Consider the following 16,580-nt stretch of genomic DNA (forward strand, 5'->3'; position numbering starts at 1 on the left):
GAGAAACTTGAGTGCTGTTGCCTTAAGCTAGGGAAAGACAGCTATGTCAGTAATTATCTTTGTGTAGGACCTGATCTTGGGTGATTCTGGACTGTCAGAGCTGCTTTTGTTCAGCAAGCTATGCCAGGCCATCCTGCTCCTTATGTCATCCCTCTCCTTCCACCTAAAACCTCTGCAAGAGTTTATTGATATCTCCTACAGTAACTATAGCTCAAACACTGGAAATGAAATTCCTCTTACCTAGTGCCACAGGAAGGAGATCTGTCTGAGTGATATTTCTTCTTCGTTTCTCATTCACCAGAAGTAAATATGGGCTATGGAAGCCAGAGCTTCTGATAGCTTTCTTTTCTGGACTAAGAAATCTACTTAATCATCAAAAGATAAGAGAACAAAGGCATGAGAAGTTATAGTTGGCTGCCTCCTGCGTGTTTTTTTTAAGTAGGTTATGGCAACAGCAGTGCTGAGTCACAGGGAATAATGCTAAGAAAATGCCTTCTGCAGCCTTTTCTTGTTCAGCACTTGTAAATAATAAAAAAAAGGTTTATTTTGAAAAGGATTTCAGTCATAAGACTGTACAACACAGTAGTAGTGCTTTTATATAAAGTAACCAGAGATGATAAACAAGAAACTGTCTTATTTAAACTAGGTTACATTTTTTTGCACAGAGAGGTGTTAATTCTCCATATTTTCTCTAGTACTCAACACACTACAGTGTCTGAGTCATTCTGCACTGCATGACCATGCAGATTTCCAGTGCAGTATTTTAACTCCTTACTGAGTCCTTTGAGAAGCAAGAGGCACGTGTTCAGCATGAAGCAGAAGTGATTGCCTAGCAAACTCTGCTGTAATGGGGTCGCGGTAAAAGAGAAGGAAGTCAGAGTCCTGTTCTAGTGTGCTGCTGCAGAAACCAGGGTAGCCAGAGGAATTAACACCTGGGGGCAACTTAACAAGCATTGCACCCAGCCATGATGCTTTACTTCTCAATAGCAACAGAATATGAGATAAGGTTCTAAGAGATCTCAGGAGGGTTTCATAATCCATAAAACCAAGTGAATTTGGAGCTGAAAGTACAGCCATGCTTCTTAAATTCCTTTCGTTGAAGGCCACAGTGGGCAACATGGTGTGGATCCTCCCCTCTGTCATTGTGACTTAGAAGCAGCTGAGGAGCACGCTTTTAGTAATAGAAAAATGAAATGCGATGTTGTTGCCCCTCCCTTGGAGAAGCTGATGGTAATATAGGTGTTCCTCACGTGACTTCGCAGCATCATTTGTTATTGTCAAGTGTTCGAATGCACCAGCACTGTTTGATGTATCGGGAAATCTTTGTGTTTTTTCTTGTCTCACACAGAGTATTTACAGGAATCAGGCTAAGTAATGTGATCGGTAGATTGCAAATGGCCAGCAGTTAACCTTACTTTTGCATGCATAAAGACCAAATAGGAAGTAAACACTAAAAATCCAAATAAACGGTAAAGTAAGTGGTGTTCTGAGCAGCAGGCATTATGCCTAATAATGTGTTCAGTTACCTGCCAAAACCAGTGTTTGAAAATACTAAATTCTTGAGAAAGCCCTGCAGGGATTATGTTGTTGTAATTTGCTCACGTGTGTTACTATTAGAGTACAACTTCAGGTTCAGTTTACAGCCAGAAAGCATCTACTGATACCAAGTGTTAAAAGAAGAATCGCTGAAATGCAGAATGTAAGATAACAGGAAATCTGAGATCTGTTCTCAATTTAAATAACAGTAAGTAAATTTAAGGGGAGGTTGTACTTGCTTTGAGTTTTATAGCTCTTTCATGTTCATCTTTTATTTTTCAGTGACTTCATTGCAGCTGAAGGAGGAGTTGCTCGATGGAGAAGAGTACAGCTTCCTTCAGGGAGCATCTGACCAGGAAAGCAACGGATCTGCCAGTTACTACATCAAGCAAGAACCATAAGGCAGCTTGGAGAAGTGAGGGGCAGAACATTTGTGATAGGAAAAGAGCCTTTCTCCCAGACTGACTGCTCCTGCTCCCGCTTGGACGGTACAGTTCGGGCGTGACTGTACCCAGGGCACTTTGTGAACTGTAGAGATGAGTTAAGACTCAGCTCGGAACTTTTTGGAAGGGCGGGGAAACTATTTTAGTGAAAAAGATTTTTCAATTTATTAAAAACAAAAACAGACATTTTTGTGTTGTATTTGAAGCTTTTGAAAGAATTTTGTAATATTTTCAAGTTCAGATTTATTGTGCATTGTTAACAAGAACTGAAATTCTAATTTTTTGGTAAGATTAAAGTTTAATTAGCATGATTGTGGGAAGCGGTTGGAGGAAGCTATAGTTACAAATACAAATGAACTGTCATAACAAATGAACCTTTTTGGTACAAGTTGAGTCTTTCAGACTCTGGTGAACTGCACTGGTCACGCCTCTGGGTTTTTTTTATTGTGAAAATAAGGCACCGAAGCCCTAATTTTAGAGGCATAAATTGTATGTGGAAGATAGCCCTGTAGTGCTCTACTCAGTGAGTAGCCCCAATGGAGCCATCACCTGAGGAAGATTTTAACTTTTCAAGGTGTTTTTATTTAGTTTCAGATACTTTTTCTGTATAAGTTTTGGGTTTGTTTTTGTTTTCAAGTTCCCTTGGGTCTGATTCAGTGCCCGTTAACATCAGTAGCCTTGTCTCCATTGATTGCGGTGGGCATTGCGTTGGGACTGTAACGCTCTTGTTTGTACACGGATGTCTGTAGTCTTGGAATATTTTGACAAATGTTTACGGAGCCCTACACCAAACTGGAACTTCAGGAGATTCCCTCATTTGGATGATTATTTTTAGCTGTCGGTTTAGACTAAAGAAGGAGCTTAGGTGGACAGTAACTGAGGCCTCCCTTGGTAGCAGGAATGAAATTCTGAGTATTCTTCTGGTGGTTTGGTTTTTTCCATTCAGAAAAATGTGTTTCCTTACTGTCTTAAATGTTTCTTTCTGAACATTCAGAACCGATGTTCTGTGTGGTTTCAGGTGAGCTGAAAGGAGCCATACATCATGGATTAAAAAACGCAGTTTAGTTCTGCACAGCCTGCAATATTTATTCCTTGCTGCAAAGGTGTAATACGGAAGGTTAGATGTGAACAGTCTATAAATTGTATACTGTCCAGTGTAGAATTCATAAACTGGATTTGCTTGTTGTCTGGAATCCTGGTGTCAGGGATCCCATGAGCCCCGCCTACTTAACTGTCCAGATGTTTTTACAGGCAAAAGTTAGCATAAAAAGGTGAAAACGACTACCAGTGAAATGCAAACTATGTTAGCACAAGCTCTTAATTTGGATTTTATCTTTCTGTGTTTTTAAACTTTGTACATTTTTGTAGGTGTCACTTGTGGAGTTGATCAGTGAAATGATTCGTCAGACCTGCAGAGCTGGGGCTGGAGAAATGTGCATCAAGAGCTTTAGCTTTTACCAGTGAGGTTCATTAACTAAACTCTCAGGAATTAACTGCTTGTGTTCTGTAAGTGCTTCTGGGTCTTGGCAGGTCCCTTCAGAGCCGTACAAGGATCATCTGACTTAAAAAAAATAATCAAAAACAAAAACACAGCTTAAGAGTGATTAATGCCTGTGTTCCTGCAGCCTAAGAAATGCTTTAAGGACATCAGCCCACAGAGCCCCAGGAGACCGTTTTTGTATATTGTTGCTTGAGCTTAACACACAAAAAAGTGCATAGAAAGTTGAAAACCAGCAATTTGCTTATTTTCTAAAACATTGCTGTAACTTTGGGTACGTAGCATTGGTGATATGCACAGGTTTACCTCATTCTATGCAAGAGGGGTTAACTATGTAACGTTTTGTATTTACTACTGGAAGTAAAACGTGTCCTGTACAGTGTAGGAATGTCTGGAATTCCTTTCTCCCTTACTGGTAAAATTTCTTAAATAATGACCCCTCTCTAACAACAGCTTCTGATCGACAGGATGTGGTTATCGGATTACAGCTATTTGTAACTTCAGGTGGTGAAGACATGTTAGCTTTCTGAAATAGCCATAAAAAGGACTTTGTTGGGCTTGGTAGACTTCAAATACATCTGCTTGGATTCTGACCCACCCATGATGTTTCTTTTGAACAGCCTGGAATGGAGAAGTAGGATTAGAGACCATTGTAATGACACTTTGAGCCTTGATTATTGTTTCCCTGTGTTCTCCGTTTAACCTGCTGTAAAACCCAGCTCTGCAAGCATTAATTTGGTTTGGTGAGTACATCCATATTGATTTCTTTAATGCAGCAGCTTGCAGATCCTCCTAGTCAGCTGGATTGAGGTTAGCATGATCTCGCTTTCTTCTCTTGTCAGTAGCTTCTAACTTCAGTAGGAAAACTGTTGCAATAATTTATGATTCATAATGTGAATATTCAGGCTGGTGATGAGCAAGGTGTATTGTCAGGTCACTGAGCCTTGGGCTTCTGTGTGTTGCCAAGACTCGTACCCCATTTGCCATCTGTAGTCCTCAAACATCAGGAAGGGAAACTAAGACTGAGGTTGAACACATCCTGTGTTGGAAAAATGCAAGAATCCCCCTTGAAGTCTGTCAGCCTTTAGGGTGTTCTTCAAAAGTAGGTGGCGTTTTATTCATTAAACACTAATGTGTGTGAGGCAAGTTGACTTGCACTCTCAGATAGGTGCGACTTCAGCAGGAGCTGCGTGGGTGGCATTTCTCTGGTGTTTATGAATTTGGAATGTACCCCAATGGTGTCATTGTCAAGCACGGTGAATCTGTCCCGAGCAAACCATGTGATGAACGAATTGAAGTCGCGGTGGTGTCTGTGGTGCGGGCCGCACGGTGTCTAGCGTCGTTGTTAGCATGGCTCTGGGTGTGTTTTCCTTTGCTTTACCAGAAGCGATGTTCCTTGGCTGAAAGAGCAACCAAGTGTCAGACGTCTGAATTCTACACCGGGGTCAAACTCATTTTGCTGTTTGGCACAGCAGGATTTTTAACCATCAGGCAGCGCAAGTCATGGACTGTTCTTTGCGGCTGCCCTGTCGTTGCTCAGAATCTCTGCTGACCCTTGGGTTTTATGTTCTCTCCAAGTACAACTCTAACCTTTTCCTTGCCGCATCCGAGGAAAGTAAAAGCAGTTACCGACTCCTTGTTCTACGGATGCTAACACGGGTTTCAGTGTTTGTTTGTTTTTTATTGTTGTTTTCTGTGATGTGAATACCCTCTCCCATCACTATTTGTACGATGGTGCTAATATATTTGGTAACAATCCTTTATCGGGAAGGGATTTTTACAAACTGTGATTTCAACTGATTTTTTTTCTTCCTTTTCATTTTCTTATTTAAAAGAAAAAGTCACAGCCATTTATACAAAAAAGGCATCAGCTTTGGCCCCTGGGAGAACGTCGGGGCGGGAACCAAGATGAAATAAATAGGGTTTTTACATCATTTCTGTATGTATTTGATATATCGATCAGTATCTGTACAAATTTAATCTTTTATTTTCTTGGTAATTTGTGTGGTCGATGAGAGAGAGTGTTTAAAGCTTTCTCATGCAATGTATATAACGAAGTGAAAAAAATGCTTTTGGAGAAATTAATGTTACTTTCATTTTTACAAGACTGCAGATTTTCAGCATGGATGTGAAAAGCATTAAAATTATAACTTTGTGTACAAGATGAAAATAATTCACTAAATTTGCCTTTTTTACACAAAATAAAAACGATTAAAAAAACTTTTCTTAGTAGTTTTGTTTCAAAGGTGTTGTTTGGCACATTCACGGATGTTTCTCTTCTCGAGAGCATGCAGATGCAAACGGTATCCAGTTTGTAAGACTCTGAATGCTGTAAGGAACCAGGTGGGTGAGTCTGAGCACAAGGTGAGGTGTTTAATATGAGAACGTGCCATTGGGTAAGTGCTTAACAGAGCAAGCGTTGCTCTTGGTCTCCTTATTTTACAGTGGATGTTTATAGTTTTGCATGGAGGGAAAGTTTTATCACAGGGTAGGATCACATCTTGTTCAGTTCTGCTGTGCTGGAAGTGGCTCCAGCTCCCCTTCCTCTCCCCCTCTGCAAGCTTGGTTGGCCACCAAATGTATTTCAACTTCACAGTGAGCAAAAGTCACCTCCCTTCCAGTATGGAAAGGGGCTCCAGGAAAGCTGGGGAGGGGCTCTTGATCAGGGAGTGCAGGGATGGGATAAGGGGGAAGGATTCTAAGCTGAAAGACGGGAGAGTGAGTTATCGGGAAGAAATGTTTTGCTGTGAGGGTGGGGAGGCCCTGGCCCAGGCTGCCCAGAGCAGGGGTGGCTGCCCCATCCCTGGAGGCGTTCAAGGCCAGGTTGGATGGGGCTTGGAGCCCCTGATCCAGTGGGAGGTGTCCCTGCGCACTGCAGGGGTGGGACTGGATGAGATTTGAGGTCCCTTCCCACCCAACCCATTCCCTGATTCTATTTTTATTCTGATGTGCTTCTTTAGGGAAGCTGGTGTGAACTGTTCCTTCTCCCAGAGACAACATAGAAAAACAGAGTTGAATGACTTCTGTGACTGAACACAGTGCCCTGTTCTATAGTGAATGCACGACACAGACTCCGTTCACATCCCTTTATTTGATGCTGCTGAAAAGGACTAAGAGAACCGTGGGGGTGGTTGCTCCCAGGTCAACAGCGGAGTGTGATGATGTGTTACAAAGGCACCATTCACTGTGAAATTCATTTCACTCGTAGATCCAATCGTGAGCACAAGATTTGTAGTCAATGAGCTCCTCAGGTTTGAACCACAGGTTGATCTCCTTCTGTGCACTTTCCACAGAGTCGCTGCCGTGGATGATGTTCCTGTAGAAGGAGACAAAGGCATTGATTGCTTCATCCGAATTACACCTTCAGCGACCTCATCCTTCTCCACAGGCAAGAACTGGGATGAAGCGTCTAGAGCTGTGGGACGACTACGTGTGGGTCAGTATCCCAGTATCCCCTGGAGCAGCTAACGAAGCCGGGCAGGGTGACTACGGCTACTCCACTCCCACGGCCATCACCACCCACTGGTCTTACACCGAGCTCTGAGGAGGAGCTGTGTTTCAAAAAAAGGCAGTTTTGTACCAAGCCATGTTCTTAAGGAGCAGTTATGGATTGTGACCTGCAAATAAAAAACCGTCAGACTGGGCTGTCCAACAAGGACTTCGGCTTTCGAGGGTAAGTGTTTTTAATATCGATAACAAACTGAGCACAAACCTTCCTACTTGAATGCAGAAGTCACCCCGGATGGTGCCAGGCTTAGAGTCTGCGGGGTTTGTTTCCCCTAACATCAGTCGCCCGGTTTTAACCACGTTGAGTCCTTCCCATACCTTAGGGAAAAGAGACAAACAGATACTATTAATCTAAGCCTATACAAAATACCATGCAAAGGAATAACAGCTCCACCACTAAAAAAGTTAATAGAGCCGAAATTCTCTCCTAGCCTGTAAAGGTGACTGGGGAAAACACATTAACTGGAAGTGATTATCAGGCAGTGCAGCAGTAAGACAGGGAGGAGTTTTCAGCTGAAAGAGGGGAGACTGATCTCAGGAAGAATCCGTTTCTTGTGAGGGTGGGGAGGCCCTGGCCCAGGTTGCCCAGAGCAGGGGTGGCTGCCCCATCCCTGGAGGGGTTCAAGGCCGGGCTGGATGGGGCTGGGAGCCCCTGATCCAGGGGAGGGGTCCCTGCCCAGGGCAGGGGTGGCACTGGATGGGCTGTGAGGTCCCATCAGCCCCAAACCTGCCATTTTACATCTGCTCCTTGTTAATGAGCAGTAATGTTTTACTCGATTGTCTTCGTTTTGATTTGGGTTTTGCCACTATCAGAACTGGACGGTTTGAATGTTTCTGTAACCGCAGACCTGAACTGTGTAAAGTAACTGACAGAGCCGCTCACCATGGCCACCACGGGTCCGGAGTTCATGTATTTCACCAGCCCGGGGAAGAAGGGTCGGTCTTTCAGGTCGATGTAGTGTTGCTTGAGCAGGTCCTCGGAGGCCTTTGGAAGGACAGGGGGCACGTTAAACGGCTTCGGCCCCTCGGCTTCCCCGCAGGGCCCTGCGGCTGGGGCCGGGCACCACTTCTTTGTGTTGCACCAGCCGCAACCTTGCGGTCAAGGTCACCGCGGCTCTTTTAAGGCTCCTTCCAGCCGCCTGAGGAGGGAATTTGTGCCCTTGGGAGCGGGGCGAGACGCGCTGTTGGGGCTGGGAGCGAGGGCCGGGGCTGGGGAGGCGCCTCTGGGCGCTGCCGCGGGACTTACGCGCAGGAATTTCATGGCCACGAGGCGGAATCCCTTCTGCTCGAACCGCTTGACGATCTCCCCGACCAGCCCCCGCTGGACGCCGTCGGGTTTGATGGCGATGAAGGTTCTCTCGCTGCTCGAGGCCATCGCGCTGCGGGGCGGGAGGCGACGCGCGTCCACAGCGGCCCGGGCCCTCCGCGTGGCGGCGCCGCCGGGAACCCAAAAAAAAAACCCCTCGGGAACCCAAAAAAAAAAACCCCAGGAACCCCAAACCCGCCCTACGAACCCCAAACCCTCCCTTCTCTCTCCCCCCCCCCCCCCCCCCCCCCCCCCCCCCCCGGACCCGCGCCCCCCGCCTCCCCCCCCACCCCAGCGATGGGGATGCCGGCACCGCCTCACCTAAGGGAGGAGGAGGGGGAGGAGGAAAGGGAGGAGGAAGGGGAGGAGGAAGGGGAGGAGGAGGGGGAGGAGGAAGAGGAGAAGAGGGAGGGGAAAGAGGAGGAAGAGGCGGTGACCGCAGCCCCGTCCTGCGCGGGGGAGGAGCCGGGGAGGCAGCGCCCGCCAGCCCCGCGGTGCTCGAGGACGGGTTGGAGATGAAAAAGGGGCGATTGGGATGAGATCTGGGGAGAAATCTCTCCTGGGAGCGGGGAGAAGCCCTGGCCCAGCTTGTCCCGACCCTGGAGGGGTTCAAGGCCGGGCTGGATGGAGCCCCCGATCCATGGGGGGACGGGGTGGGCTCTGAGGGCCCTTCCCACCCCAACCCTTCAATGATTTTACTGTCGTTGTGATGTGCCTCTCCAGGGAAGCTTGTTACCTGCTCCTTCTCCCAGAGACAACACTGAACAACCGAGTGAAAGTAACTTCTGTGAGTGACCGCAGTGCCCTGTTCTGGAGCGAAGGGACTCGGATGCTCCCAGGGCAGCAGCGGCAGCGAGATGATGTGCTGCCCAGGCAGCCCTCGCTCTCAAATTCGTTTCATTCGTAGATCCAATCATGAACACAAAATCTGTAGTCAGTGAGCTCGATGAGTGGAACTAGATGGGCTTTGAGGTCCCTTCCAACCCAAACCATTCCGTGGTTTTGTGATTATTTGCCTTCTCTAGCACTGTGTGTTTGCAGAGGTGATGCCAACAATCTCAGCTGCAGTTATGTAGTTGGGGAATTTGTTCTTTCTTGTACTTGTTACTCTAAGACAATATAATCATAGAATCATCAGATAGTTTGGGTTGGAAGGGACTGTAAAGATCATCTAATCACAACCCCCCTGCGATGGGCAGGGACACCTCCCACTGTATTATGAAAGTTTCCCTTTATTTAACTTAAAACAACATAGGCTGTTTCATATTTAGTACCCTCTCCCTTTAAGGGTTCAACATCTTCATAAAGTCTCCTAACCATTGTGTTCATTGCACACTTTAATATGTGAAATAAGAAAAAAATCTAGGGGTCAGAACAAGCGGTTGATGAAACAGTTGCTTTTAATGAGTACGATGTTGCAGGGAAATAAATACACAGCACTGACCCCAACCCAGCTCCAGTCCCTCCTCCCACACAGTGATAAAGTTTCTGCAAGAGGCCAGCACTGTCTCTGACAGACGCAGACACCTCTGCAGGAGAGCATCCAGCATTATTGTGACTGTATTTCTTTACATAATTAAATAAATTTAAAATATAATGCTAAGGTCACCTCTGAAATGCCTTATCCAAGCTTGCTTTGGAGTTGTAGCTATTAAGGAATGAACACAAATGAGGACGTGGCTACATAATCAGCTGTTTGGTCAGCAGAGCAAACCCTGCTCCTGTCGCCCTGCGCGGTGTCCGAGTGTCTCAAGGATCCCCCTCGCCCATCCTCACACTAATCTGCTTTTCACATAAAAGGGCATTTCAGAAAGCCGGGCCTATTAATCCTTCCTCAAAATGCTAAATAAATCCCATGTGGGGAGAAAAAAGTAAGTTGAGACAGTGTAAATCCAGAGGAGAGTTGTGGTTTTAATCAAAGCCATGCTCTGAGTACAGGCACAGCGCAGTCTGGAGAGAGAAATAAATGAGCTTTTCTCTGCAGCTGCTTTGGGTGCAGGGATTCACACAGTTTAATCCTCCACATCTGGGTGCACTTTTGATTTATTTACACCCCACCGGATGTAACAAAATTAACCTTTGCATCCTTATCAAATACATCCATACAGATATTTTTTTTCCAGCATTTCCTCTTTGATGGCAGCATTCCAGGAAAATAAATGTGTGGTATGTCATTAACAATTAATGTTTAGTTTCCTCTCCCCCGCCACCAGCTGCATCTTGTTAAATGTACGATTCCATCTACAGCTCAACACCTTTTTAACCAGAGCAGCAGCAGACACTGACTACATCCAGTACTCGCAGCAGAGCCACCTCCCAGCTCTCCGAGACGGGTTCCTACCGGCTGATATGAAGGGGTTGCAGTAACTAGAGGGGAGCAGCTGCTTAAGGACAGGAAGGACAGCAGAGCGCGTAGGCTCAGCTTTAGTCATAGATCCACTCGTGAGCACAGCTTCTGTAATCCACCAGCTCCTCAGGAGCGAACCACAAGTTGATCTCTGTCTCAGCACTTTCTACAGAATCGCTGCCATGAATGATGTTCCTGGGAAAAGAAAAGGCGGGTATAAAGTAATGGAATCCTCAGACTCAAAGCAAAGGAAGCTCTGGTTGTGGATGTGATCTCTGTTACGGAGACAAGTCGTGAATAACTGAAGCAACAGTGGGCAGGGAGTACGCAGCCCCAGCTTGGCCCATCAGCGTTGTCAGCCGGGGAGAGCACAGCTCGGCTCCCAGCTTTGGATCCTGAAATTGCTTGGGAACAGCAGCTCCGTGCGTAAGAGAGAGGACGGAGCACAGCTCCCACAAATATCATGACATATCACTGGACACTTAGTGTCTTTGGGTGATAACAACAGTTTCAAAATATACCTTCCAACCTGAACGCAGAGGTCGCCACGGATGGTGCCAGGCTTTGAATCAAATGGATTTGTTTCTCCCAGCATCACTCGTCCAGTCTTAACCACGTTAAGACCTTCCCACACCTTAAAAAAAGAAATCCATTGACATTATTTAATCTTAGCAGTAGTTAAAGCAGTGAGAGTTGCTCCTGCCTTCCTGAATCGCACAATGCCACCCATCAGAGCAGGAGTCACCACTACTAAAAGCAAGACATATTTTATCTCCAGTTTTTCTGTCAGAATCTTGAGGCATCTGCTGAAGTGCTCTCCTTCTGCACAGCACCTCTCACCAGGGGTGGGAGGAGAATGGCTTAAAATCTCAGTACAGCAAAGAGCCCTACACGGCTCTCTGCTCACCGCAGAGCTGGGCCTCCAGCTCAACTGTTTTACAAACACACTATCAAGGGAAAAAAAGAGAAAATCTCGTCTAATGAAGTTAGACTGAAAAGGATTTTTAACATCGCTACAGCTTAGGAGTACAGTAAAGATATCCCACCGTTATTTTTCATCTTGCTTAACAGCTGGCATTTCACAGTGGGATTTTTGTGCAGTTTTAGTGTTTCTCAGGATCCCCCCTTTCCCCGCCCTCTCTCTCATCCCTGCCCTTTAACAGCACATCTTCCTGATTACAGTATTGGGATCCAGGGGTTTAAGTCTTTTTAAAGGTAAACTAGAGTTCAATAGGTAACACAATCCTATTGCAGGTAAGACAATTAAGCAGCACGTTTTTCTTGGCTGGACTCACCATGGCTACAACAGGCCCCGAGTGCATGTACTGCACCAGCCCCTCGTAGAACGGCCGGTCCTTCAGGTCAATGTAGTGCTCTCTCAGGAGGTCCTCAGAGGCCTGTGTTAAAAACAAACACATCAACCCAACCAAAAAGCTTACAGTAAGAACTTAAGAGCATACTGAAATCACTCAGATTAACCACAGAGCACCAGTAATCCCAAAACTCGCACGCACTTGGAAATGCAACATTTCCGGCATCTTCCTACAAGGCTTGCGCTTCTGGTCGACATGAGTTCGAACTGTTTGCTTTAACCCTGCTGAACACAGAGAAATCTCTCTTGCCCACGCAGCTCGTGTGACCTGGCCTTTGCTGGAGATGCTCAGAGACACTTATTAGGTACAGGATACACCTAAAAGAATATTCTCTTCAGACTAAGGGCATCATGATACTAAAATTAGTGTGCTTAGCATGTCTAAAGCATTTAACCAGAGCTGGGAATTGGAGCATTTCCAACATACCCAAAGACTTCTCAAAATTTCAGGTTTAATTATTCTGAAGACTGCATTTGTCATTATAGCATGCTGCTCTGTTTTAAGGCTGCAGTTTGCATGAAAAAGGAGACATACGAATTAAGGAGAGCTTACATGTATTAATTTCATGGCCACCAGTTTGAATCCTTTCTGTTCAAACCGCTTGATGATTTCTCCGACCAGTCCTCGCTGGACTCCGTCAGGCTTGATGGCGATGAAGGTGCGCTCGGAGATAGAGGCCATCGTCCTAAGGAGAAAGGGAATAAAAGCCCTTATCCCAGGAGCAGCAGCCAAGTGTAATCACAGCCCTGTATTGCTGGTAACAGCAGCTATTGTTGTAATTAAATCGGCCACATCTGAAGGTCCTTAACTCGTGAGCTGCTCCAGTTTGATAAAGCAATCACTGTACACGGGTTTGAAACGGTTTGGGTGCCAAGTACAGAAATGAGCAATTAGCAAGTAGAATCATAGATCATGGAATGGTTTGGGCTGGAAGGGACCTCAAAGCCCATCCAGTTCCACCCCTGCCATCCCGCTGGATCAGGGGCTGCAAGCCCCATCCAACCTGACCTTGAACAGAGTAGGGAAAAGCTCTAAATGCAATGGAGGAGAGAGAGAGAAGTAAAAGAGAAAGAAGAGAGCAAAGCTCTAAACGGACTGGAAAGTAAGGACTGTCCGAGAAACATCCTAAAGTGCAGCGGGGGTGCTGCTGCCTGCAGCTGACGGTGAAGTAGGCTGGATAAATCAATTTTCACCCCCAAACCAATATTAGGGGTGTGCCTGCCCAGGGGTGCGCACAAACAGGGACAGCCCCGGGGAAACGGCACGGGGGGTGGGAGTCCCGGGGTCTTTTGCAACTCGGCGATTCGATGGAAAGAGAGGAGCCAAGAGTCGAGCCCCCCCATCACTCCCCATCACCTCCATCTCCCCCATCACTCCTCATCACCTCCATCTCCCCCATCACTCCTCATCACTTTCATCTCCCCCATCACTCCTCATCACCTCCATCTCCCCCATCACTCCTCATCACTTTCATCTCCCTCCATTACTCCCCATCACCTCCATCTCCCCCATCACTCCTCATCACCTCCACCTCCCCCCATCACTCCTCATCACCTCCATCTCCCCCATCACTCCTCATCACCTCCACCTCCCCCCATCACTCCCCATCACCTCCATCTCCCCATCACTCCTCATCACCTTCATCTTCCCCCATCACTCCTCACCACCTCCATCTCCCCCATAACCCTCATCACCTTCATCTCCCCCCATCACCTCCATCTCCCCCATCACTCCTCATCACCTCCATCTCCCCCCATAACCCCCCATCTCCCCCATCACCTCCATCTCCCCCATGTCCCCATCACCTCCCTCATCTCCCCAGTCACCTCCATCTCCCCCCATCACCTCCATCTCCCCCATCACTCCTCATCACCTCCACCTCCCCCCATCACTCCTCATCACCTCCATCTCCCCATCACTCCTCATCACCTTCATCTTCCCCCATCACTCATCACCCTCATCACCTCCATCTCCCCCATCACGCTCATCACCTTCATCTCCCCCCATCACCTCCATCTCCCCCATCACTCCTCATCACCTCCATCTCCCCATCACCCTCATCACCTTCATTTCCCCCCATCACCTCCATCTCCCCCATCACTCCTCATCACCTCCATCTCCCCCCATAACCCCCCATCTCCCCCCATCACCTCCATCTCCCTCATGTCCCCATCACCTCCCTCATCTCCCCCATCACCTCCATCTCCCCCCATCACCTCCACCTCCCCCGGTCTCCCCCCATTACTCCCCCCCCGGTCCCCCGGCTCCCGTCCCGCCGCCTCACCCGCCGCCTCCGGCCCCGCTCTGGCCGCCGCCCCCGCCGCGGTTGCCATGGCGACAGGCGGCCGCCCGCCCGCAGGGGGCGCTGGAGCGGCCTCCAGGCCTTTACCCGGGTTGAACACGCGTGTTCGTATGGGTTCCGATTAACGCTCGTTACATATTCGGGAAACAAACATAGAACTCGTTATCATGGCTTATCACCCGCTCTCGGATGTATCTCGCGGTTCCTTTGCCTTCAGGATCCTCTGATGCTCTTTATCTCCCGCCTCGCTGTATCCTCGTGGTGAGCTCAGGTCTGTCCTTCGTTCCTGCTGGAGGACTGTCCTTGTTTCAACCCGTGAACAAGCTAAACTCCTGCTACAATCGCATTCTTTCTTCCCGCAAGCCGGCCAGGATTGGATTCTTATTGTTCTTAATGATTTATTCCTTCCTGCCCCTTGAACCCCTCCAGGGACGGGGCAGCCACCGCTGCTCTGGGCAGCCTGGGCCAGGGCCTCCTCCTCTCCTCACAGCTAAACATTTCCTCTGATTACACGGGTTTATTTTGGAAATAAATGTGAAAGAGATGATCAAACATTTCTTCCTACAATCCTCCTTTCAATCTGAACTGAGCCAGTTCCTCAAAGCTCTGGTCCTCAGGTAACACCACTGCGTGGGTTCACCCCACAACACGGACGTGGTACCAGCTGGGGGATAAATAAACCCTTTGCCTTGCACCTTCCCGCTGGGAATCTCGGAAATTGTAGAAGTTCCCATCATCATAGACTCACAGACTGGTTTGGGCTGGAAGGGACCCTTGCACGTTTTATTCCTGTGGAGAAATCCAAGGGTAAAACACCCAGACGCCCAAGTTCAGGCGCTCTCAGCACAACCTGCAGAGAGGAAACCCCTCCTCAGCCTGGTTTTGTTTCTTAAACTGAGATGAACCTCCCAGGCTCTACTCCCTGGCTCTTCCTGGCAGTAGAATAACGTGGATCTCGCTTCCCTCTGGGCAGGCCTTACCGGCTGCTCAACAGGGATAAACTCAGCTTTGTGAATGGATTGCCTGACTTTAGATCCCTTTTCTTTGCTACAACCCGCCAGACGTAGAATCCTGGAATGGTTTGGGTCGGAAGGGACCCTAAAGATCGTCCATTTCCAACCCCCCGGCATGGACACATGGGCAGGGACTGCCCTTATTTTTAGATCTGGTGGGAGAATCCAGATGGGACATAATCACCTACACGAACAACTCGTCTACCAGTATCTAGGGATCCTTTTCCAGGTGTGATCATGCCAGCATACACTCATTTTTCCCAAGGGCTCAGATTTACAGTACTTCACATTCCGGCAAGTTGCCCTTGAAGTTACTCTGAATTTACAAGTTCAGAGTATTCTCTGGGTAACGCCAACTCACTACATTCTGTTGTTTCAACACATTTATATCAGATGTTTCATACTGCTGGAATGAACTCTACTGCTGTAATCCTCACTAAGGCAAAATAATATTTAAAAATAGGAAAAGGTCTTTAGAAACAGGATGTTTATAAAAAATATTCCCTTAATAGCAGCAACAGGACATCTATTTACAGCCTTGCTGAAACTATGTCATTTACCGATTACAGCTTAGGACTCGCCGTCAGGGGGGCCAGCGCTGTTTGCAGCTTTACCACAGGTCTGCTGCCTCGCGATCTTTGCCAAGTCTTTTAACCTCATTAAATAAGGGTCATCTGTGTCACTTTGGAGATTAATCTATGATTAGCAGAGCATGTTATTCATTAGAGAGCACACGAAACAATGCAGAAGCAACCTTTCTGATTGCTTCTGAAGTATAAACGGGCGGCTTTGCTGCTGGTTGAAAATTCTGCCAGAATTATTAGATGACATTGAAAATTACATGTTTACCTAAATTGCAAAGAAGCAGTTAGTGTAGACAAATAATTTCCTAAAAGCAGACGGATCATGGCAAGAGAAAGGAAAGCGCTTCAAAGTCTTCAGCGAGTGAATGGAGTATAATTACCGAGCCCCAGCCATTTACACGTTACTTAAACCCAGCAGAGATTTTTAAAACAGGCCTAAGGCAAAAGGCTGACTGTGAGTGTCTCCAAACTCTGCAAGAATTCACACACAGCTCCTAGCGTTGTCATTTGAGCCCCAGCTTTGTCCTGGTCTCTAACAGCCTGTACCTGTACCACTCGGAACATTCGTGGGGTTCTCACTGGGACTCGTGCTTTGTGCTGGGCCCCCCTCGCTCCTTATAACCAGCTTTGTCAGTCTGACGTGTTTTGTTGCTCATGGCTATGCTACTCTT

General features: G+C 47.2%; 3 protein-coding genes across 11 annotated transcripts in view; 1 reads left to right on the forward strand and 2 right to left on the reverse strand.

Moving 5' to 3' along the window:
- MBTD1 (mbt domain containing 1) overlaps positions 1-5,718 on the forward strand; it is a 30,271-nt gene extending 24,553 nt beyond the window's left edge. For 8 of the 9 annotated variants that reach the window (XM_069872648.1, XM_069872650.1, XM_069872651.1 and 5 more), the window contains one exon: positions 1,819-5,716. In XM_069872648.1, the coding sequence (XP_069728749.1) occupies positions 1,819-1,937 (119 nt within the window). In that variant the 3' untranslated portion in view covers positions 1,938-5,716. Of the gene's footprint in view, positions 1-1,818 lie in introns of all 9 variants that reach the window. The other variant, XM_069872656.1, reaches the window with a different exon arrangement.
- An 831-nt stretch (positions 5,719-6,549) lies between these two features.
- LOC138728829 (nucleoside diphosphate kinase) lies at positions 6,550-8,400 on the reverse strand. Its single transcript, XM_069872482.1, has 4 exons — positions 8,231-8,400; positions 7,868-7,969; positions 7,190-7,302; positions 6,550-6,793 (listed from the first exon to the last, which is right to left on the reverse strand). Exons 1-4 carry the CDS (start codon positions 8,357-8,359, stop codon positions 6,676-6,678), a joined length of 462 nt encoding a protein of 153 aa, XP_069728583.1. The 5' UTR covers positions 8,360-8,400; the 3' UTR covers positions 6,550-6,675.
- A 1,294-nt stretch (positions 8,401-9,694) lies between these two features.
- Positions 9,695-12,722, reverse strand: LOC138728830 (nucleoside diphosphate kinase-like). The gene is made up of 4 exons (XM_069872483.1): positions 12,563-12,722; positions 11,933-12,034; positions 11,159-11,271; positions 9,695-10,832 (listed from the first exon to the last, which is right to left on the reverse strand). The coding sequence occupies exons 1-4, from the start codon at positions 12,689-12,691 to the stop codon at positions 10,715-10,717; spliced, it is 462 nt and encodes a 153-aa protein (XP_069728584.1). The 5' UTR covers positions 12,692-12,722; the 3' UTR covers positions 9,695-10,714.
- Positions 12,723-16,580: the final 3,858 nt, after the last annotated feature.

The sequence above is a fragment of the Phaenicophaeus curvirostris genome, chromosome 19, assembly GCF_032191515.1.
Source record: "Phaenicophaeus curvirostris isolate KB17595 chromosome 19, BPBGC_Pcur_1.0, whole genome shotgun sequence".
Taxonomy (NCBI): Eukaryota; Metazoa; Chordata; class Aves; order Cuculiformes; family Cuculidae; genus Phaenicophaeus; species Phaenicophaeus curvirostris.